We start from the raw sequence: 22,706 nt of genomic DNA, 5'->3' as shown, positions 1-22,706 counted from the left end.
AGAGGCACCATTAGCACATCCCTATAACAAAGACAGCAAAATAGTGGGAGACGAGATGAAACACATTTCTGCAACAGAAAATCCGCTCTCATTAAAATTAGAGGCGCCATTAGTACAATCCAATAACAAAGACAGCAAAATCAAGACAACAAACAACACGATAACCAAAAAAAAAAAAAAAAAACACTGGATATAATTGCAAAAATTGTACTGTACTTACATTAATCATCTCATCAGCATTATCCCTAAAAAACACATTCATCTTCTTCTAATCAGTAATCTGAAAAGTCAATTAAACCCTAATTTGATCCCTAATTGTAAACTAATTGTAATTCATGAAAATGATCAAAACAAAAGAGCAGAAGTACAACAAGGACATTTAACCAAACCATTAACATTACAAACACTACAACTTCTAAACCCATCAATTTTCCCAACAAATACTTTATGACTTCCATCACAATACTCACAAACCACATACCTACATCCACCACATACCTCACATCCACCACCATACCCACCACCACCACCACCATTACTACCCTTCTCGATTCGCGGCACCGTCGATAATACCTTCTTCAATTCACCACATTCATGTAACCTTCTTATTTCCTCAACACCACCTATACACTTCCCATTCACATACACCAACGGTAACATTTTTACCACTTTCTCCTTCCTTTCACCTCCAACAACCTTAACCAGCTCATCCACGTAGGCTGAATCCATTGATAGATCTCGTTCGTCTAATTTCACTCCGTATCCTTTTAACATCCATCTGACAGCCCGACAATCTTCGTATGTCCGACGAATAACCCGTAGACCGGTGTAGTAAATGACGACTTTGTTCTGACAGTCTGGCGGTTCGGTTTGGGTTAGGGTTAGGGTTTGGGGTTGGGTTTGGCGTTGGGCCCAGGCGCGAGCACGGTGGAAGATGGAAGGGTGGATCCGGGTCGGGGGATCCGGATCGGAGAAGAGGGTATGGATGTCTTTTAAGGAGAGTGGACTAGAAGGGTAGTTTGGGGAATTTGATAGGAGAGATTCAATGTCTTTGAAAGAGACGGAGTGTTTGTGGATTGGGGAAGGGGAGTGATACGGCGTCGTTTGAGGAGGGTGGTTGTGGTGGTGGTTGTCGGTGAAGGAAGGAGATCTGGTGTGGACGCGTGTAGAGGATGATCTCTTCATCCATTGTACCAACATTTAATTAGGTTTTCTGTTTTTTTGGGGATTTTTCTGGGTTTTTTTTTGGGGGTTTTAGAGAGAGAAGTGATTTGAGAGGTTGAGTTATGAAAGTGGTGTGAGGGTGGAGCGAAGGGTGTTGGGTGTATATAGTGTTAATCGCTTCTGATTCTCTTCATTACTTGAAAAGAAATGAACCTCCATTATTTTGAACCGTCCAGATTAAAATTCTGGGACAATCTAATGGTTGTACTTATTTAATAAAAGTAATGATTTAATGAATAGAGAGAGAAAATATATTAGAATAAGAGTCTATTAGAGAGGAAATGAAGAGAAAGTAATGAAAATGATCCAAATTGAGTGTTAATATATAAGCAAGCAATTGGTCCCCCTTGTGACGGGTTACCATTTGTGGCGGATATTTTGTGAGATAAAATGGTAACAAAATGGGTTAGTGGAGAAAGGGGACCACATGAATAGTATTGCAGAGAGAGAAAAAGTGGGTACTTTGTGAGGTAAAATGGTATCCGCCACTCAAGAGTGACGGATATGTGCCGTCACAAACAAGATTTTGTGATAAGCAAGAGGGTAAAATCTTGGGTATATTCGTCTTGAGCTGAAAACGGATTAAATAATATTTATGTGGAAAGGATAAGAAAAACAAAATGCATTGAAAAAAAAAATATACATTGAAAAAACTTGTATATCAATGTGAAATAGTATTTAACCTGTTTTATTATTAAGACGGATAGTTTCGTCATAAGCAAGATTAGCGGGAGGGGGAGTTAATAATTAAGGGAGTGATTAATGAGAAGGTGTTGGAATAGCGTGGGGCGGGCGTGGGGTAATGTGGTGTGTGTGGGTACCAGTTCTGGCGTGTGCTTCATTATCCTCGTGACTTTAGAGAGCATTTTCAGCATTTAACGTTTAGACTACTACTCTTCATTTCAAACTTCAGACTAGTAGTGTTATTATTGTTGGGTAGTGTAGTGTAGTTCAATTCTTATGCACGAGCGTTTGTTGCCAAGAACTAATTTAGGTGAATCATTAGTCATTAGTGTTTAAATGTGTACTTGCATTTAGGTGGACTTGATTTCAAAGTTCAATTTTTTTAAAACAAATGGAGAGAGGTGTCTATTGTCATAAGTGTTAATAGTGAATAATTTTCTCAACGTGGGTATTCTTTATGACTTAATTTTAATTCATTTCAAGTTCAGTTTTTTTCAGTAAAAAAAAAGCAGGGCCTAACTCTTACCTTAGTAAAATTCAGCTCCATTAAATTTAGTTTATTTCAGCCGAAAATAACAAGGTCTAAATCTTTCAACATATAATGACGAATGTTAATTTTAGTTATTGTGAACAAATATTCAAGTGATACAATAAAGACACTGTTCCGGGTGTAATTCCGGAGCAGGATTGTGACCACTTGAACTTGTAGAATGATGTCGTTGCTCGTCTCTTCCTTTTACTCTTTCCTGTAAAGATGAACAAACTGAGGGCTCGGCTTGGTACCGAGCGTACTCACTCCGACGCTCAAGTCAGTAAACTTAGAGAGATAAGTTGTGTGTTGAACTTGGCAAAGTATATTGTAGAGAGATAAGGGAGTTTATACCAGATATTCCAGTTAGTTTCTCAATGAGAGATGATGAGTACTTATAGACTTTCACCTTTTGTCACGTAGTGGCCAAGTGGCCAAGTGGCGTAGCAGGTGGAAAGACTGTCTTACCCTCGGACGAGGGACCCATGACAGGCCGGCAGGCCTGGTTGACTCCATGCCGAGGGGACTGGATGTGAGTACACGGATTATGCCTCTCGGTCGGCTAGTTGGCTTTGCTCTATAAATAGAGCAGTGTGCCCCTCATTTTGTCGTACAAATTTCATTTTCAAGAAAAATTTTCTCTCTCTAGTTTTCGAAGAGTTTCTTTCTCTCTCTAATTTTCGAAGCGTTACTCGGCGTAACACTTTCTTTCAAGGTAAAAACAAATTCTTCCCCAACTTTTATTTGTTAAGTATTCGTTTGCCACCATGTCTGCTGCTGACGCTCCGGCCAGTACCTCAACCCCGGGGGGCGAACCGCCGCATCCTGATGAACATGAGCCACTGGTTGTCACCCCGGTTGGGTTCGGGGGTCGCAAGTCGCCTTCTCCTGAAATTGATGAGAAATTTTTGGAAGATTTTGATGATGATGAGGAGGAAAAGACCCAATCTGATTCAGAGAGGCCGCATTACTTGTGGCACGGCGAAGCCTGCTCGATTAAACCCGACCGTGTTTGGACGAACAAGTTCGCTAGTGTCTCCGGGCCTGAACCTTTTGAAGACCATTACTCCTTCGACAGGGGGTATAGAATTATTGTCCCTGAGGGTGATCAGGCAGTCTGTTGCCCTCCCGAAGGCTGTATAGGCGTGTATATTAGGCATCTGGAGTATGAGCTCCGTTTTCCTCTTCATGAACGTGTCTCGGCCATAATCAAAGCCATGAATGTCGTCGTGGCACAACTGCACCCGTTGGCCATTAGGACGATTATAGGCTTCGTATGGTTTTGTCTCTTTAAGGGGGTGGCCCCAACGGTGAACCTTTTCCGCCGGCTCCACCATCTTCGGCTGTCTACCCAAGGCGCCATGGGGTGGTACAGCGTGCAGACCAAGCCGGGCTATGTGACCGTCTCCAAGCTGACATCCTGCAAAGACTGGAAGGGGCGGTGGGTATATGTCGAGGTTCCGGAGGACTATCCACCGCCCCGGTCCTTCCGGCGCGCGTCAATTTGCAGTGTGAGAGTCAGGGGGAGCATGAAAGATATGTCTCCCGTAATAAGATTAAGATGGACGCCAAGAAGGTTTATCTTAAAGACGACGAAGTGCGGGCAATGAGCATGTTTGAGGCTGAGAAGGATGGCACGCCGAAGGGATGGATGCCTCCGACGCAGATCGTCCTTCAAGACGAGCCGCTTTGCCACGTCGGCTTCATACCGGCTCTCAGCCAGGGTGAGTGGGGTCGGTATGAGGCCCTTCTTTGCTTTTATGCTTCGATGTTTGGGCCTCGGTTTATTTCTTTCGCTTAACTGTTGACTTTGTTTCTTGCAGATCGATTTGGCCGGGATCTCTCTGTCTCCATCCTAAACAAGTTGGGACTTGACCAGGACGGGAGAGTTGTTGAGCTGCACCCTAAGGCGCGCCGCGTGATCATGCATGGGCCCCGCACGAACTCATGGAGCAGGCGCTGAAGGCAATGGATGTGGGGGTGACTCAAGCAGAGATTGGCGGTAACGTGCCGCGCCGGAGACCAAAAACAACGTCTGCGGCGGCTACGACGTCAACTCCAACTCGATCTCCAATCCCCGTAGTCCAAAAGGATAAGGTGGTCGTCAATGTTGACGAGGACGTCACCGTTCTGGAGGGTCCTCCTCCCTCTGGTAAGAGGAAAGAAACAACGCCTTCTGCTGCTGTTACCGAGGCAGGGAGAGAGGTGGGGTCAGCCGGCCCTCAATCCAAGAAGGCCAGGACTGGTACGGATCTAACCCATGGCTCGGATTTAGCAGGTTCCTTATGCATTCCTGATGACAGGCTTTCTGATATGTCGATGAATGTTGACATGGATGCTTTGTCTGGGTTTTTTTATAGATCAGCCGTCGCCGGCTGTTGTTCCCACAGACGGCGCCAATTGTTCCGGGTGTAATTCCGGAACAGGATTGTGACCACTTGAGCTTGTAGAATGATGTCGTTGCTCGTCTCTTCCTTTTACTCTTTCCTGTAAAGATGAACAAACTGAGGGCTCGGCTTGGTACCGAGCGTACTCACTCCGACGCTCAAGTCAGTAAACTTAGAGAGATAAGTTGTGTGTTGAACTTGGCAAAGTATATTGTAGAGAGATAAAAGAGTTTATACCAGATATTCCAGTTAGTTTCTCAATGAGAGATGATGAGTATTTATAGACTTTCACCTTTTGTCACGTAGTGGCCAAGTGGCCAAGTGGCGTAGCAAGTGGAAAGACTGTCTTACCCTCGGACGAGGGACCCATGACAGCGAGCCTGGTTGACTCCATCCGAGGGGACTGGATGTGAGTACACGGATTATGCCTCTCACGGCTAGTTGCCGAGACCCAGTGTGACAGCCGACGAGGCTTTGCCGGTTAGGGTCATTAATATGTTGACTTGCTGTCTTTTAGCTTTGACCTTGCTCAATATATTGACTCGGTCAGCGGGTGCAAAATATGCCCCATCAGACACGAAGATTAACTAGTGGGAAAATGTCTCAGCAAGTTGATGTGGTTGTATGTACTCCTATAATGTATGAGATGATTTATTGATTGATTTGTTGTATATTTTAATGGATTAGAATCTTGATATAAGGAAATTAGGAAAGACAAGGCAAACTTAGAAAGTAATTTGAAGATCGATATAGATTTCTAACCAAAATTGTTCTATACAAGATAATATGTTAAAAGGGTAAAAAATCAAGTTTATTAATTTAGGAAATCGTAATTTCTCAACAACTTGAAATTTCTTTTAATTAAATCCTCAGTGGATCTCAAAGATATTATGTTAATCGACTCAGAGCTTCTTTTAACTTAGTTGTGTCTAAGTCTGAATTACATGTCCCATTTGCATGTCTCCACTTGTGTCTCATTATCCCTCTATTTGACAGAATGACTAATAAACATTAACCATAGAAAATAATCATGTAAATATCATGGGTAGATGATTATGGGAAGATGTTACAGTTAACCGGGTGTAACCGTAGCTTTTTTGGATGATTATGTATAAAAAAAATATAGTTAATGGAACACAAGATAAGAGTTGATACATACAAATGAGACGAATCTCATTTTAGCTAAAGTCAATAAGCCATAAACATTGAAAAAAGTTGCTACACCATAAAATAAAATTGAGCTAAAGTCAATAAGTCATAAATGGTTACACTTACCTGGTCTGGTTAGGAATACTTTAGGACCACAATATAAACAGTAAATTTTACTACTATAAGTTTTATGGTATAGCACCATTGAAGCAGCTCCTTTGAATTATTGATTATTGACACCAGTTGGTGTCGTGCCATATAAGGAAGCACAATGGATCAACCACATTGCTAAGTATTGTTGGAAGAATTTTTTTGAATCATATTTTACAACTAGTTTCTCTTAGAATGGATTATCCATCTTTAAATAAAAAAGGGGTAAATAATATGCAGTATATCATTTGTAAAGATGAGATAAATAATGACTCGCGAAGCATTTTACTTTTAGCTCTTTTAATATATATTTGACTCGTCTAAGTTTAAGACAAATATTTCGATTTTTGTTTCAAAAGTATATAATTTAAAATTCATAAACTTGATTCTTGATCTTTGACTAGCTAGCTAGCTAAGATAATGTTGACTCAAATATATACATGCTTGTAATCAGGAATAGTACTTGAGCTGGATGCCTGGATGAAGTAAAATTTAGCAAGAAAAGGAACATGTGCAGCCAGCTAAGTACATCTTCTATTAATATAATCCCAACTAGATTAGAAGGTATGAGTTGTTCTAAACCGTGTAAAATCAGACTGAATATTCTTCTTAATTACCCTACACCCACAAAATAATGCTTTTTAACATGTGTCACTCACATGACAATATGACATATAGAAGAGCTTGCATAAAGTGACTTGAACACAATATGCTAAAATGATTTGCAAAATGAGGATCATATACATCATTGTGTTGGTTTCATCATTATGGCACGTCTTAATATACACTCAAATTCTCGTTTGTGACGGAGAAATGTGACTATTTAATGATAAAATGTAAGCATTATTTGATAAATAAAAATTGTAAATGATTACCTTTTATCATAAAAATGATCACATTTGTGAACCGTCACAAGTGAGATCAACTGATATATACTCCTATATATGTCAATATAAGGGGCAGAACTTGTGGTGATGATGCAAAATTAATGGAATAACATGAAGACATGATTAAGCATTAAAATAATAATTCATGATCAGCTGCTGAAATGTGTAGGTTTCAACTCTAACTTATCCAATATCCAAAATTCAAGCAACATAATGTAGCTAGGCTTCTGTTTCTGCCTCAAAAAGCCAGATTCTGGTATATGTTAAGTACTCTTTCCGTCTCAGTTATTTATTTACCTTTTATATTCATTGTGAAGAGTATTTTAATCAAAAGTAAACAAATGATTAGAACGGAGGGAGTATATATGTTAATTAAAGGAGGTCATCCTACTCATCCATGTTGCAATGTAGAAGTATGCTATTTTGTACCATGATGTAGAGCTGTGAATGTTACTTGGTCACATCTTAGCTCCTCTAGAGAGGATAATGTCTCCGTATGCCAATGTCTGCTTTACTTTTAGGACATCACGGGTTGCTAAAACTGCAAGGTAAATGAAGAAAGTTAACCACACTGACTTGGCACCAGTGAAATTACTGAAGATCAGGATGAATGCGTAGTAGTAGAAAGATTGATGCGCGCACCACAAGTCTGATAAAATAGTTGAGCTGCTTGTTTTCGGACCATCCCAAGAGCAAGCTGGTTTAATGATTCGGTCTGAGGTGCTCCAGTCGTCTCAAAGTATGTCTTCAGTTGCCTACATCATGTTTAGCACACATCAGTAATCAGTATTGACTATAACAAATCGAGAGTATAACCTCAGAGAATTCAATAAGGTTGACATACGTTGCAATATTATTAGTCCTTATCTCGGCCTCCTCATCAATTACAGGACGCTGAGTCTGAGTAGTTCCCGTTTCTACTAGTATTTCTGCAAAGTTCAAACAATTATGAAAATGCCCGCTTTCTGGTTAGCACAGGTCGCGCACCTACAAAATTGACTCCCAAGTGTCCCGTTGAAAGATAGTGGTAAGATTGTCCGAAAAAAAGGAGTATTCCAGTGTATGAGGACCCCAGGGATTCGATAATGGGACCTTTTATGTGGATTATTGATTACCATGATCAGGAGTTGGGCCATAGTTAGAGCGTCTTGGCATTTTGGAATTCCGCACTTCAAAATTGGGTTCTCCTGCTTCGAACCATGGGTTCTCCTCATCAAGTGCCTCAAGGCCAGTATCAGTGAGTCTGGATGAAGCCCTTCTTTTGTTCAATCTACATGAGAATTTCAAAAATTTCAGAAATCACTTTCTGAAAGCGTACTAAATCCTTTTATAATCAAATTCTTCCTTAGTCAAATCAAAGTATATTCTCAGTCTGATACACTGAAATGGAAAACTGTGAACTGACCGCCCTGAATTGTTGTCGGAAGTGTTCACAAAGACATCGTCTCCATGTGTTGGGCTAGGCACTGATCTTACACTTTTATCTGTAATACAAAATTAAGCCGTAAAATTCAATCTGAATCTACAATGACTCTCTTGGAAACAGGCAAAAGATAGCTGTAATACCAGAACCGTTTCCTGATGCCATTAGATTATTAGTTGTTCCCCCAGCAGAAAGCACCCCGTCAAAATTGGGTATTGGGTTTTCGGTGGTTCTGCGCTCTTGGCGTCTAATTATTTCCCTTGACGACATCCCTTCAGTTGCCACTCCAGTGCCAAAATCTCCAGCTGCCACTCCAGTGCCAAAGTCTCCCATGGGCTGTTCCATCTCAATATCAGTTACACCTTACACGAATTAATCGTAACACAAATATTTTTATTATAGGCCTTGAGCCAACAGTTGTCGGTAACACAAATTTTTCTCGTCCTATTTGAACAAGTTCTTACAATTTCAGGTGGATCATGATAGCCTTGACCACTGGGAGGTGAGGATGATGATGGCTCTGGTGCACGAGGTGAGCTAGTCCTTGCTGCATGGAAGATTCAAAATGTTCACAAAAACTCAATCATCTAATACCAAGTATCAACCAGACGGTGAATATGCTGCAACATTTCTCACAAGAAGATAATAGAAGGGCTACAGGAGGCTTTTTAAAAACTAACCAGACGGTGAATCATGAGGTGGCTGCGTACTTGTCATCCACAGCTTCAGAAGTGGCATCGGGTAATGGACTTCATTGTTTTTTCCGATTAACCCACAGCATATAGCTACTGGCGGTAGATTCATTAGTTTTGCAATTTTTGCGGTTGGTTTTAGATCCGAATCCTGTAAAAGTTATGTTTGCAATTAACATCTTGAAGTTATACAGGAGACTTCCTCTCCATATTGCGTAAGAACAAGATAATGAAAGACACATTGTTGACAAAAAGGAAAACCTCTCCGACTTTGGGTCTGCTGCTACAGATGTCGGCAGCATTTTGAAGCCAAGACTGGTATAAATTGCTAGGGATCATGGTTTGTTCATTATCCATAATGAAATGGGCCTTTCTTCTTATTTTCCTTCTAGCTTGATTTTGCTTCTGGGCACTTAGCTGCTGTTGCTGAAATTGGTACGGAGTTGCTTTTAGCACAGTGTCGCTATTTATCAGCAACAACAGTTATTGCTTGGATAACAGATAGATCATAGCGGAGGAATAACAGTTTACCTTCTCACCGTCCTTAAGCTGAGGAGAAGATTCATCATACTGTTTTTCCGGATTATGAACATCGTCTACTCTAGAGAAGTCCCTTGTGTTGTAGTCTGCATATAGACAATATGATAATTTTCAAACTCATACTAAACCATGTAAACTCAAATGTTTTTTCCTTATTGCCTAACGCTCAGAAAATACGTCAGCATTGCAGTGCAACTGCAATATTGAATGATTGATGGTGCATCACAGTAGCGAATGACAAACGGACATATGCCATATACCGTGCTACAAACCTGTTTGAGGCTCCATGGCCGGAGGTGGAGAGTGTGCATTTGGAGGTGGGATATTTTGCTCTTGTGAAGGGATGTTAAATAGTGTCGTTTCTTCATCCCCTTCAATGTCAAACCTGCAAAGAACAGAACTCAATTGTATGAAACTCGACCAAACTTGGGTAAAAAATGAGCATGTAACCCAGCAAAATAAACAGTGAGTATCTGGTACAAGTGACTTGTAAACCATTTCATATTTGATGCCTAGTTTACCTTTCAAACCGATTGTAAAGTCCGGAGCCAACTTGATATGAATCAAAGGGATCATCTAATGTAATAGTAGCAGCATCAACTGAAAAACAATATGCAGAACAGTTAGGACATGGTCACTATACAGACTACAAACTAAACAGACAATTTCACAAGCATTCAGATGGTTCAATTAAGCAAATTGGTAAAGAAATTAAACCTTGATGGTGTTGTTGGTCTGGCTCTTTTTCTTTGAAGCTCTCAGTAAGCTCATCAATAGTATCCAATCGCTGTATCATCACACATAATTAACTGTCAGAATGATACAAACTACTATCCCATAAACTAGTTGCGGAAATATAGTTAATAACTAATATTGTAACCGAGTGTCCTGAAATAGACGTTATTGACATGTGTTTAGATGGTTGGTTGGTTATTCCCAGTCGCATTGGGAGATTGGCACTAATTTTCCAACAATTGATATGACGGAATCCAAAATTGAGTTATACCATTGCAATATAAGCAGTTTGCTGAAAACCCATACTGCTCGCAACTTTGTTAGAGGAGTCAAGGGACTGCTCAATATCCCCGACATTATCATGGTTTTCTGGCAATGTCACTGCCTCAAACCTGCAACTCAACCGATTTCAACTTAAGCAAAAACGGATGTTTCATCGTAAAATCGAGGTGTATATGGCGCGTGTGACTCACTTTGCTTGGTTTTTGCCTTTGGGAAGAACTGTGTGATCCACTGCTGGTTTCACCTTCCACGCTGAGTTAATTTCAAGCTGGAAAAAAGAGTTACCACAACAAATTACTGTTTTACTCAAATATCAAACCACTACTAACATTTATCATCACAACGTCAACAGTAAACGTACCAGAAATCGATTTACATCATCTGTTTAACACCAAACAGTGCCAATTAGTTATCAAATAAAATCGCGAATTAACAGGAAAATCAATTTTGTAACAGAGTATTTTTAGGGTTAAATAGGGGCTAACCATGGAGAAGTCTGACTTTCCGCTCATAGACAATAACAACGCCACCTGCAAATTAAAATTAAAGAGAATTCATCAACAAATAACGAGTCGAAATCCTAAAATTACTCGATTCAAATATAAAATTAGTAATAATAATTAATGAAGTGGTGTGTGTTATACCCATGAGAATTCCAGATAACCTCAACGCCATTGGAACAGACGGATTCAAGATTTCTTCGCTGTAATATTTCGGATTCACATGAAATTTTATTAACAGCCGGTAAAATTTATAACTAAGCTTGAGCAAGAGAGGGAGAAAATTATACCAGATACGAATAATGTCGATTTGATCGAGTTTCCTCCGGTTCATCTTCGCGTGCATTGTCGCCGCCATCCTTTCATTTCACACACACACCATGACACCATTAAATTTCCTCACACAGTTAATTAATTACTTAATTATTCATCATTATTCAGTAGCATTTCATTAAACACTTCTCTAACCTTCAGTATTCTTAAATCACTACATCTCTCTCATAAAAATTGTACTAAACATACGATATCATCCTTAAAAAAAATCAAAATTCGTCGGAACATCACAAATTACACAGAAAGGATATATCGCTGTAATTTCAAGCGATGTAAACGAAATCGACATAAAATTAACATTTACGGAGCTTTTAATATTCCGAGGTTCGATTATACAACAAATTTTCCGTTAATTTTTTTTTTTTTTTTGAAAAACAGAGCAAATAAGCAAATAAGAGTTTAATAAACTTAAAATCAAAATTATATTTCAAAATTCATCAAAACATTACAAATAATACAGAAACAAACACTCCGCTACTAATTTCAAGCAATGTAATGAAATCGACGTAAAATCAACATTATATGGAGCTCGTAATATTCCGAAGCACGATTCACCAAAATTTCGGAAAAAAAACGTTGAAAAACAGAGCATTAAGCATATACGAAGTACGAGTAAATCATTCTCCGTAAACTCAAAAAAAAAAACTGTAAAAATAACGAAGATGAAGATAAATTACCATATCTGGCCAAGAGGAGCTTTACGAGCAAGTAACTGGTGAGAGTAGAACATTTTTCTCGCTTAATTAATCGATTAATTAATTTTTAATTAATAATTAGGTACGTTGAATTGCTTGTGGAGCAAGGAAATGGAGCTTAAGAGAAGGAGATGAAGAAGAGAAAGTGGAGAGGAAGGAGAGAGAAAAGAAAAAGGGAAAACACCAGAATTGGTTGTGTAACTGAATTGCAGAAAGTTGTGAGTGCGTGGTAATAAATGTAGAGATTCTCTTTTTTTAACCCAACAATAATGAGAGAGGAGTGCCACGGTTATTTCTCCGTTTTCATATTTTTTTCACTCAGCTGGTTCTAGTGTTTTAGGACTGTTAGCCTTTCTTTTTTGGCTTATTTTCGATTCATTTGATTCATTTTCATTTCTATTTGATTTGATTACTTACCTCTACTTATTCGATTGATTGATTCAAATTTCGATTTAGTTCAAATTCTATTCAATTGGCTCCACTAAATTCAGCCAATTTCAATTTTGCGAATCTTAAACTTAATAGTTTTTATTAATATTATTAATATTATATATGTATTAATATTAATATTTTTTTTTTATTATTTTTATTATTATTATTATTAATTTATTATTATTATTATTAGTATTATTATTATTATTTTTTGCAGAAAATTAGGATCTTATTAAAATTAAATTAGAGTGTTTGGTACAGATCCTTACAATCTACAAAGGAGGCCAGTATAGCCCCCTATAACCTACAAATAAAATGCAAAGAAGCCAAGCTAGATAGCAAGACAATTGAAAGCCTCGTCAGAACAGCGTGATCTCAGCAAAACTAGATACTTGATTTTCCACGTGAGAGAAGAGGAAGAGGAAACTGCATCTCGAAAAATACGTTTGTTCCTTTCATTCCATAGCAAGTAGATGGTGCAAAGCAAGGCACACCTTCTTTGTTTCTTCAGCCAACTCCTCCTTCTATTATGGTGTTTGAACCAAAACAGAATATCTTTCAAATCCCTCCTATAAGGAACACGAATCCAGGTAGAGATAGTAGCCCAAATCTCAGAAGAAAATACACAGTTAAAGAAAAGATGCTTGACAGATTCAGCCTGCCTCTCACACAAGGCGCATCTGTTAACCATCACAAGCCCCCGTTTACAAATGTTATCAACAGTAGGGAGCTTTCCTTGGAAAGCAAGGAGTCCTATCACCCTATGTTTTGGGTAATTGAAGGAGTCCCCAAAGGTCCTATGCTCAAAGAAATTAGCCCCAGTGTTCCTTAGCTTATCATAGATCAGAAGCTTATAACTCGGCTGCATAAGCAAAGATTCTGCCTGCAGCCTATCACCAGCTGCTTGCAGTAATATGTCCCTGGCCTTGATGCTATTGCCTCAAACCCAGGAATGAGCAGCGGTGATGTTAAAGTCCCATAGGCTTCCCCCCTTGAGAATGTAGGCATTGACCCACTTTACCCAGATTATTATTATTACTACTATTACTATTACTATTATTATTATTATTATTATTATTATTATTATTATTATTATTATTATTATTATTATTATTATTATTATTATTATTATTATTATTTACTATTATTATTGATGGGGCATATTCTGCACCCGCTGACCGAGTCAACATATTGAGCAAGGTCAAAGACATTCACAGCAAGTCAACGTATTAGACACCCTTAGGCTCGACTTAGGCTTTGTCACTTGGGTCTCGCTAAGCAACTAGCCGGTAGGAGACATATCCGCGTACTCACATCCAAGTCCCTTCGGCATGGAGTCAACCAGGCCAGCCGGCCTGCCATGGGTCCCTCGGCCGAGGGTAGAACAGTCTTTCCACCTGCTAGCCACTTGGCCACTACGTGACAAAAGGTGAAAGTCTATAAATACTCCTCAATCCTCATTGAGAAAACGATCCAATAATCCACAATTCAACCTAAAACTCACTATTAATCTGGTATAAACTCCCTTATCTCTCTACAATATACTTTGCCAAGTAACACACAACTTAATCTCTTTAAGTTTATTGACTTGAGCGTCGGAGTGAGTACGCTCGGTACCAAGCCGAGCCCTCAGTTTGTTCATCCTTTCAGGAGAGGCCGAAAGGAAGAGTCAAGCGAAGACGTCATTCATCAAGCTTACGTGGTAACAAATCCTGCTCCGAAATTACACCCGGAACAATTGGCGCCGTCTGTGGGAAACCATACTAAAAGCTGGTCACCTACCTTAAAAAAAAAAACAAACCAAAAACCATTCAAAGAGCTAAGAAGATGTCAAAACAACAAGAAATAATAGTGAGCGACGAAACTGCATTCTACTAGGATGACACGTTTCCTAATTCTGAGATCGGGCAGTCCCTCACCGGCCGAGTCATTGAGCCGGTGAAGTACGGGATGCCAAAGAGAGCGAAACACCGCGCCCACCGGCCAAGTCACTTTGTCATGGGACATGTGGTCGATGCGGCCAAACCGAAGCTATTCCTGGACACGATGGATAGTACGCCGATCACCCCCGCCGCAACGACGGTGACGGGCAAAGACACCCACAGTGACCGGGGCCCATAAAGTGACCGCGAACAACTTGTCGGGGCGATACAAGGAGCCATGCATACTAGGACGCCGGCGGAGCCCGTGCGCCGATGGCGGACCAAAGTCCTTCCCCCACTCGCGGGAGGACAGCGTCGCCGCGGCAACAACGAGGCCACCCCCGAAGAAATGAAGAAAGAAGTCCGACTCTCCAAATTCGGACAACAAGAAGCCCTTCTCGCCACGGGGGAGAGAAGCCAGGACTAGGGTTGCGAGGAGCCGATCGCCACGTGTCATTCGACACGTGGTCGACAGCCCAACCCCTCGGTGCCTATGTCCTCGAAGTCTCCGTGCCGACCAAATCAAGCCGCCGTCCCTATCATACAAAGGGGACAAAGTGACCCAACCGACCCCGCCGAGGCTTTCGAGTCTTACATGTCGGTATGGGAGCAACCTGATGAGGTATGGTGCCGAGTCTTCCCAACAACCCCGCATGGGATGGCCCAGAGTTGGTACAAGGGGCTGCCTAATGGTTCGGATATCTTGCTACGCCGACCTAAGGGATAACTTCATAGCCCAAAGACGCCCGCAACAAGAGAAGGGTCGTGGAGACATCGGATCTCCTCACTATCCGACGGGGGAGGACGAGTCTCTACGAAGCTATGTGAAGAGGTTCGACGCAAAAGCTCTGCAGATCCGTGAGTGAACACCGAACCGGCGGCCTTCGCAGACCGATGAAAGGCCTCCCGAAAGGCGAGCTCAAAAATGAGCCGATCAAGTGCGATGACCTCAACCCGGACTCGCCGGAAAGATGGCCGACCGAGCCGTAAGGGTGGAGGACTACCACAAGACCCGGGTAGGCCACGGTGAAGTGGGCACCCGAGAAAGAAGGAGCCGCCGGGACAACGTAGACGAAGGACGCCGTGACATGAATAGGTCACGACCTGAGAAATTCAATAGGAAACTTGACACCGGCGGGCGCCGGGGAGTTCGGGACCATACACCCCGGAAGCGGATACGGCGGTCTCACCCCCCTGGTCAAATCTCCGGCCGAGGTCTTTGCCCTGAGCAAGAATGAAGGGCAGAAGTGGGCAAGACCCCCAAGACGAGGGCGGAAGGCGACGCAAGCCAATTTTGCGATTACCACGCCGGGCCGGCCATAAGACCGACAATCGTCGGCAAGATCTCAAGAACGCCATCGAGGAGCGATCCGAAAGGGCCCTCGGCAAGTACGTAGGCGGGGCCCCGAAACAAGCTTCGACGGGCGAATAGAAATCGTATTCCGGAGGATGGGAGTGATCCAGGTTGTTATCGGAGGAAACGAGAATGGAGGGTCAGCTAATGGGCACAAACGGCACCTAAATGAGCTTTACCAAGCCATCAACTTTGTGCCCACCACAGCGATCCCCGCTTCCACCGTCCCCGATATAACCATCGGAAAGAAAGACTACGAAGGAGTCGTAGCCCCGCACAATGACGACCGGGTAGTCCACCTGGACATAGCCAACCACTTGGTTAAGAGGTGCCTAATTGATACGGGCGCCTACACGAACATCATGTTCAGGGAATGCTTCCTCAATCTCGGTCTCAAGATTGAGGACCGAGCCCCCGCACCAACCCACTATACGACTTCTCGGGGCCTACTGGTACCCACAGGGTCAATCAGGTTGCGGTGATGTTCGCCAGCGGATGCGGCCAAGAATGTTTTATCGAGTTCGTGGTCATTGATGGTTCGTCCGCCTACAATGTTCTGATAGGCCGAGTTACTTTGAGCGAGGCCGATCTTTGTAATGTCCATCGGGCCCCGACATTGATGTATGTCTCGGACCGGGGGAGGCCAAAAGCTCGTCTCAAAGGACGAGAGGGACGAAATTGTCAATGTCCAAATATCGCGGAGGGTGTAACATGCAATCCCTCAAAGTGGCGAAGAAATCAGAGAAAGGGAAGAGCCCATCCTTACAACAGGAGGGTGATCCGATGAACACCGTCGGCATGGTCGAAGGAGCCGAGACCGAGCAAGTGGAAATTGACCCAGGGCGCACCGTAACTGTCGGTGTCGGCCTGGAGCCAAAATTCAGAGCCGATCTCCTAGACCTACTGAGGAAGAACAAAGACGTCTTCGCGTACTCAGCCGCCGAAATGCCAGGCGTGAGCCGAGAGGTGATCGTTCACAAGCTAAACGTGCTCTCCACCGCTCGCCCTGTCAAGCAGAAGATGAAGAACTCCTCGGCCGAGAAAGACGAGGCCATCAAGGCCGAGGTAGACAAATTGTTAGAGGCAGGCTTTATCATGCCTTGTACTTACCCTGAGTGGCTAGCAAATGTTGTAATGGTGAAGAAGTCATCAGGGGGTGGAGGATGTGTGTTGATTTTACAAATCTTAATAAAGCATGCCCTAAAGATTACTATCCCTTGCCTCGAATAGATAGCTTAATTGACGCAACGGCAGGCTACACTATGCTAAGCTTGCTAGACGCCTTCTCAGGGTACCATCAGGTATTCATGGCCGAAGAAGACATGCCTAAGTGCGCATTCATCACCATACACGGTACATACATGTATAAAATGATGCCGTTCGGTTTGAAAAACGCTGGCGCAACTTACACTAGGCTGGTGGACAAAGTGTTTCAAGATAAAAAAGGGCGAAACATCGAGGCTTACGTCGACGATGCTATTATAAAAAGCAAGTCTGACAGCGAGCACTTGGCCGACTTGAGCGAAACATTTTGTTCACTAAGGAAATACAAGATGAAACTTAACCCAATGAAATGCAACGGTGTCCGGCAGGTAAGTTCCTTGGCGTGCTTGTCAGCGCCAGGGGAATTGATGCCAATCCAGAGAAAGTGCAAGCAATACTGGACCTACCGGAGCCGAGGAATCGAAAAGAGGTTATGATGTTGACCGGGAGGATGGCGACTCTCGCCCGTTTCATCTCTCGGTCAGCCGACAAAAGCACCCCATTCTTCAAAGTGTTGAAGGGGAATAAAGACTTGGTGGGGGAGGAACAGAGCACGGCTTTCAGGCAACCGAAAGCTCATCTTCAAACTCTCCCGACCTGTCCGGCCGATCTTTGGGGAGACGCTATATCTATACATAGCGATTACCTCGGCCACGGTCGATCTCGTAATCGTCGAGAGAAGAAGACAAGCAAAGCAACACCCAATCTACTTTATCACCCATACACTATCGCCGAAAGAAATTACCCATCGATCGAAAAAGCGCCTTTTTCTTGTCGTCGTTGCCGCAAGGAAACTGAAACCTTACTTCAACGCACATCCCGTGACGGTCCTAACCGACCAGCCATTGGAGAAAGCATTGGAAAAATTCGAAAAATCCGGCAGGCTCATCAAATAGGCAGTAGAGCTATCCGACTTCGGCATTCAATACAAGCCGAGACCCTCGATAAAGGGACAGGCACTTGCAGATTTCCTGGCCGAGTGCACATATCAAGAAGAACCAAATCCCGGAGTGTGGGAAGTATACACCGACGGGTCCTCCACGGCGAACAGCTCAGAGCGGCATCCTTATCATCGGCCCCAAACGGGACGAGTTTGAGTACGCCTTGAAGTTTACCTTCTCGGCCTCAAACAATGAATCCGAATACGAGGCGGTGATAACTGGAGTCGAGCTAGCTAGAGCTGCCGGGGCGGAGCATGTTGTGGTGAAAACAGATTCACTCTTAGTCACTAATCAAATCAGAGGAGAGTATGAGGCTCGAGACGACGGGATGGTAAGATACCTGGAAAGGGTAAAAGCTGACACCGCTAAATTGAAATCTTTCCAAATCCAATGCATCCCAGTGTCGAGAACAACCGAGCCGACGCTCTCTCAAAACTTGCAGTTCAACCATCAAGAATGTCACCAACCGTCTTTGGTGGATATCGGGAATGCTAAAAGCATCACCGAGACCGTCGGCATGGTGGGCGACATAGAAGCCGAGACGACGTGGATGACTCCGATAATGAAATACAAACTAACAAAAGAGTTACCGGAGGACCGCAGTCTCTCCCAGAAGATAAGAAGGATCGCCGCAAGGTACTTGGTGTTCGAAGGAGAACTATACAGAAGGTCCGTGATAAGACCACTTTTGAAATGTGTCGGCCCAGCCGACGCGAAGCTCATACCGACAGAGATTCACGAAGGCATCTGTGGACATCACATGGGGGCAAGAACGCTAGCCCACAAAGCTCTCCGAGCCGGCTACTTCTGGCCTACCATGCTTGAGGATTCCAGAGCTAAGACCAAGAAGTGCAAGAATTGTCAGATGCATGCTCCGGTGATACACGCACCTTCCCGAGACCTGCAACCGGTACTTAGTCCCCTGCCATTTGCACAATGGGGGATGGATTTGCTAGGACCCTTTCTGACGGCCTCCGGAGGAAGGAAGTACTTGATCGTCGCCGTTGACTACTTCACCAAATGGGTCGAAGCTGTCGCGGTACCTGCCAAGACCACGGCGGCCGTAAGAAAGGTAATCTGGGAGAACATCATAACTCGTTTTGGGTTACCCCAAGTCATGGTATTTGACCACGGCCGAGAGTTTTGGAGTGACATGGTGATGAACTGGCTAGAGGAGCTCGGTATCAAGTTCGCATACTCCTCCGTCCGCCACCCTCGAGCAACGGGCGGCGGAAGCGACTAATAAAACAATCCTAAACGGGCTGAAAAAGAAGGTTGAAGATCTAAAGGGAAGGTGGGTGATGAACTACCGGCGTCTGTGGTCCCTTAGAACCACGGAGAAAGAAGCAACGGGCATCCATTCCACCTAGTCTATGGGTCCGAAGCCGTCCCGCCAATTGAAGCGGCGGTGCCGACATTCGAACGCAAACCTTTGACCCGGTTGAAAATGAGGAAGGCCCGAGAGCCTCCTAGACTGGTCGAAGAAAGCCGAGACACGGCACGGCTTAACTTGGCAGTATATCAAAACCGAATGAGAAGAGCATACAACCGTAGGGTCCACAAAAGAGACTTAAGAGTAGGAGATCTAGTCCTAAGAAAGTCAGCCGCAACCAACAAAGGAAACATCCATGGTAAAATGACGGCCAACTGGGAAGGACCCTACAAAGTGGTTGAAGAAATGAGGCCGGGGACATACCGGCTGACAGACATGAAGGGAGTGCCTTTGATGAGCCACTGGAACACGGACAACTTAAGGAAATATTTTGTATAACGGCGGAGGTGTCCGAGACCGTTGTGGACACCCCAACGCATGATTACACCTTATGAAGAATAATCCAAGTTTTCCATCAAAATACTTGTCCCCTCCATAGTCATGCCAGAATAGACGCCGCGGCCAAAGTCGGGCAGTCACTACCGAAGTATAAAAGCGTATAAGCACTGTTGAGACGCAAATCTGACTGCCCCGGCCAATCCGGGAGTGGCAGAGAAAGCGATCAATATGTCTATAGATACGGAAAGCAGTCGAAACGTAAACTCGGTTGCCTCGGCCAAAGCCGGGAGTGACGAGGGAAACGCGATTTGCCGACAACAGTTGATACTCGCGAAAGCGACCAACATGCTTAGGAACGTATAAGTACGGTTGAGAAACTTAAATCTGACGCCTCGGCCAGACCGAGAGTGAAAGAGGAAGCGATCAACATGTCTACAGATACGAACGCTGTCGAGCCGTAACCCCGATTGCCTCGGCCAAAGCCGAGAGTGACGGGGACACAACGACCGATACGCTAACATGTTCTCAACGGCGGTTGGGAAGCGCAAATCTGACGCCTCGGCCAGACCGAGAGTGAAGGAGGAAGCGACCGACATGCCAACATGTTTAAAAACGTTTAAGTACAGTTGAAATACGCATTCTAACTGCCTCGGCCAAGCCGAATGTAAAAACGAAAAAAAAAAGCGCTCAATTAAAAACGTAAGAAGACAACTGAATGAAGGATTGTGATCAAAGCCCCGGCCAAGCCAAGGGCAAATAAACAAACTTTATTAAACATGTTTACAGGTGATACAAAACGAAGTCGACGGCCGTCCCAATAAGGATAGCCTAAACTCAACCTACCAAAGTTTTACAAAAAAAGAAGAAGGAACAACAAAAATTATCACATTGAGACAATGAAGCGCCAAAAGGATGGCAGGGAGAGAAGGCTCAAAAGTTGGCCCCCGAACAGCTGAAGCTATCCGAAGGGCCAGGTGAGTCTAGTGACGACCGCCCGTCTCCCTATGCTTGTTGCTGCTCGCCACCGGCAGTAGCAGCATCATCTTTGGTGGCCGGCCCAGAAGAAGGCTTGGCAGCTTCACGTGCCCTTGCCCTATCAGCCTCCTCTCTGGCCTCCTTTACCTTGGCATCCCGGGCCGCCCTCTCCACTGCCTCCTCAGCGGCCTTTGCCGCCTCTGCCTTCTCCGCAGTCTTTGCCTCCGCAGCAGCCGCCTTCTCATCAAGAAGCCGGTCAAAATCCTGCCACGGGAAGGGGTCTTTAGGAAAGAGCTCTTTGATTACTTCCCTGGTGGCATTTTCGGCCTGGTCCCGGTACTGGGCACACATGTTAGGGATGATGACAGTTTGGAGCGTCTCAATGTCCTTCTCCCTCTGGGCAAGGATAGCCTTTGTGTTCCTGTGCTCCTTCGCCTCGGTCAGATGCAGGGACTTCCATTTGGCCCTCTGCTCAACCACAGCATCGTAACCGCCCTGAAGCTTCTCTCTCTCCTCCCGCAGCTTAGCGGCGTCAGCCAACGCAGCCTCAAGCTTGGCTCTCTCGGCTAGGACCACCTTCTCAGCGTCCTCCCTGAACTTTCGCTCAGCGAGGAAATCATTTTCGGCGGCCTGGAAGTCCTTCTTCGCCTTCTCGGCCTCTTGCTTAGAAGCAGCAAGCTCAAGCCTAAGCCGTTTGAGCGCAAGAGCTGCCTCAGCCATGAGCTTCTCTTGCTCCATAATGTGAGCGCCGGCTATGTCAGTCCACTTCGCCAGCCTCTTGGACAACCTTGCACCTGTAACACCCCGATATTCAGAGGAGCCTTAACTAGGCCTTCCTTAGCATATGAGGGCGTTACCAGCTCGGTTGCCCGAGGTAAGTAATTATCAAACGTCAATAAAAGAACTATTAAGCTTTATTACAAGTGATTCAAACCAAAATACAATACAAGGTACAACTCAAGGACTACATGCTATGACTATCATATCTCGAGAAGACTCATCCCTGCCCGGACTCCAGCTAACCACGACATCAACACCTGCTAAGACCGACTGCTCACCATAAGGGATCACGGCAGACACATAACAAACAAACAACACACAAGGTCAGTACTGAGACAAGACGAGACAACCACAAACGACAACACAAACAATGACACCAGTCCCAACTACAACCTCAACAATCCAACCAAACTCATCATCGATCGTCCACTTTGGACCGACTGGGCCCGCGATGGGGGACCGCAGCCGTTCCCACCTAAGCCCCGCTCATCACACGAGCGATAACCCTGCTCATTAATGTGCACATCCCCTTTCGTGGCGGGTTCCACGAAGGGCGAAACTAGGGCGTGAAGTCACTCCCGCAAGTGACCCCACTCAGCCGAGAACGCATCTCGAGAACCATCACAACGATCGCAACCACAACCACAACACAATACAATTGCTATGTCAAGCAACCACAATACTATCACAACGACCGACACACTAGACGATCTACAGCAACTGAGTAGGCGAACCTACCTTTAAGCAACCGCAACCAATCCACGCTGACAGACAACATATCCAGCGACCAAGCAAAGCCTATTATCACCATACAAATATCTATTACTACAAGCAAACCCTAACCATAGAGACAAAGGCACGGATGATGATTATGACATACCTATTAGGGAGAGACAAGGCAAAAGACCGCTACCCGACTCAAGGGACGCCCTCCTAAGGCATAAGAATCTTCAAGAGGCATCCATGGAGGTTTTGAGGTGAAAGGAAGGGAAAGAGGCGGCTGAAGGATATGAGGAAAGTGGCGAAAGTGATTTGCGGATTTAACAAAACGCGATATA

The 22,706-nt window shown here is 43.9% G+C and overlaps 1 protein-coding gene across 1 annotated transcript; it reads right to left on the bottom strand.

Annotated features, from left to right (window-relative positions):
* Positions 1-7,119: 7,119 nt before the first annotated feature.
* LOC141615331 (sister chromatid cohesion 1 protein 1) lies at positions 7,120-12,413 on the bottom strand. The gene is made up of 20 exons (XM_074433731.1): positions 12,193-12,413; positions 11,473-11,541; positions 11,327-11,385; positions 11,168-11,212; positions 11,044-11,063; positions 10,874-10,950; positions 10,672-10,792; positions 10,383-10,452; positions 10,187-10,265; positions 9,938-10,050; positions 9,657-9,751; positions 9,387-9,551; positions 9,114-9,276; positions 8,898-8,980; positions 8,577-8,769; positions 8,416-8,494; positions 8,126-8,280; positions 7,855-7,939; positions 7,653-7,765; positions 7,120-7,551 (listed from the first exon to the last, which is right to left on the bottom strand). Exons 1-20 carry the CDS (start codon positions 12,243-12,245, stop codon positions 7,469-7,471), a joined length of 1,920 nt encoding a protein of 639 aa, XP_074289832.1. The 5' UTR covers positions 12,246-12,413; the 3' UTR covers positions 7,120-7,468.
* Positions 12,414-22,706: the final 10,293 nt, after the last annotated feature.

Source organism: Silene latifolia, chromosome 11 (genome assembly GCF_048544455.1).
Source record: "Silene latifolia isolate original U9 population chromosome 11, ASM4854445v1, whole genome shotgun sequence".
In the NCBI taxonomy this organism is placed as follows: domain Eukaryota; kingdom Viridiplantae; phylum Streptophyta; class Magnoliopsida; order Caryophyllales; family Caryophyllaceae; genus Silene; species Silene latifolia.
Note: the sequence above shows the minus strand (reverse complement) of the source record. Positions and strands in the feature narration are given on the sequence as shown.

Bases quoted from the DNA above. Each gene is read 5' to 3' on its own strand.
- LOC141615331 (XM_074433731.1), bottom strand. From the start codon at position 12,245: ATGTTCTACTCTCACCAGTTACTTGCTCGTAAAGCTCCTCTTGGCCAG. The intron at 9,552-9,656 runs GTAAACTGTTAT...TACCAATTTCAG, and splicing joins AGCTTAAGGACGGTGAGAAG to CAACAGCAGCTAAGTGCCCA. The intron at 9,277-9,386 runs GTTTTCCTTTTT...TAACTTTTACAG, and splicing joins GCAGACCCAAAGTCGGAGAG to GATTCGGATCTAAAACCAAC.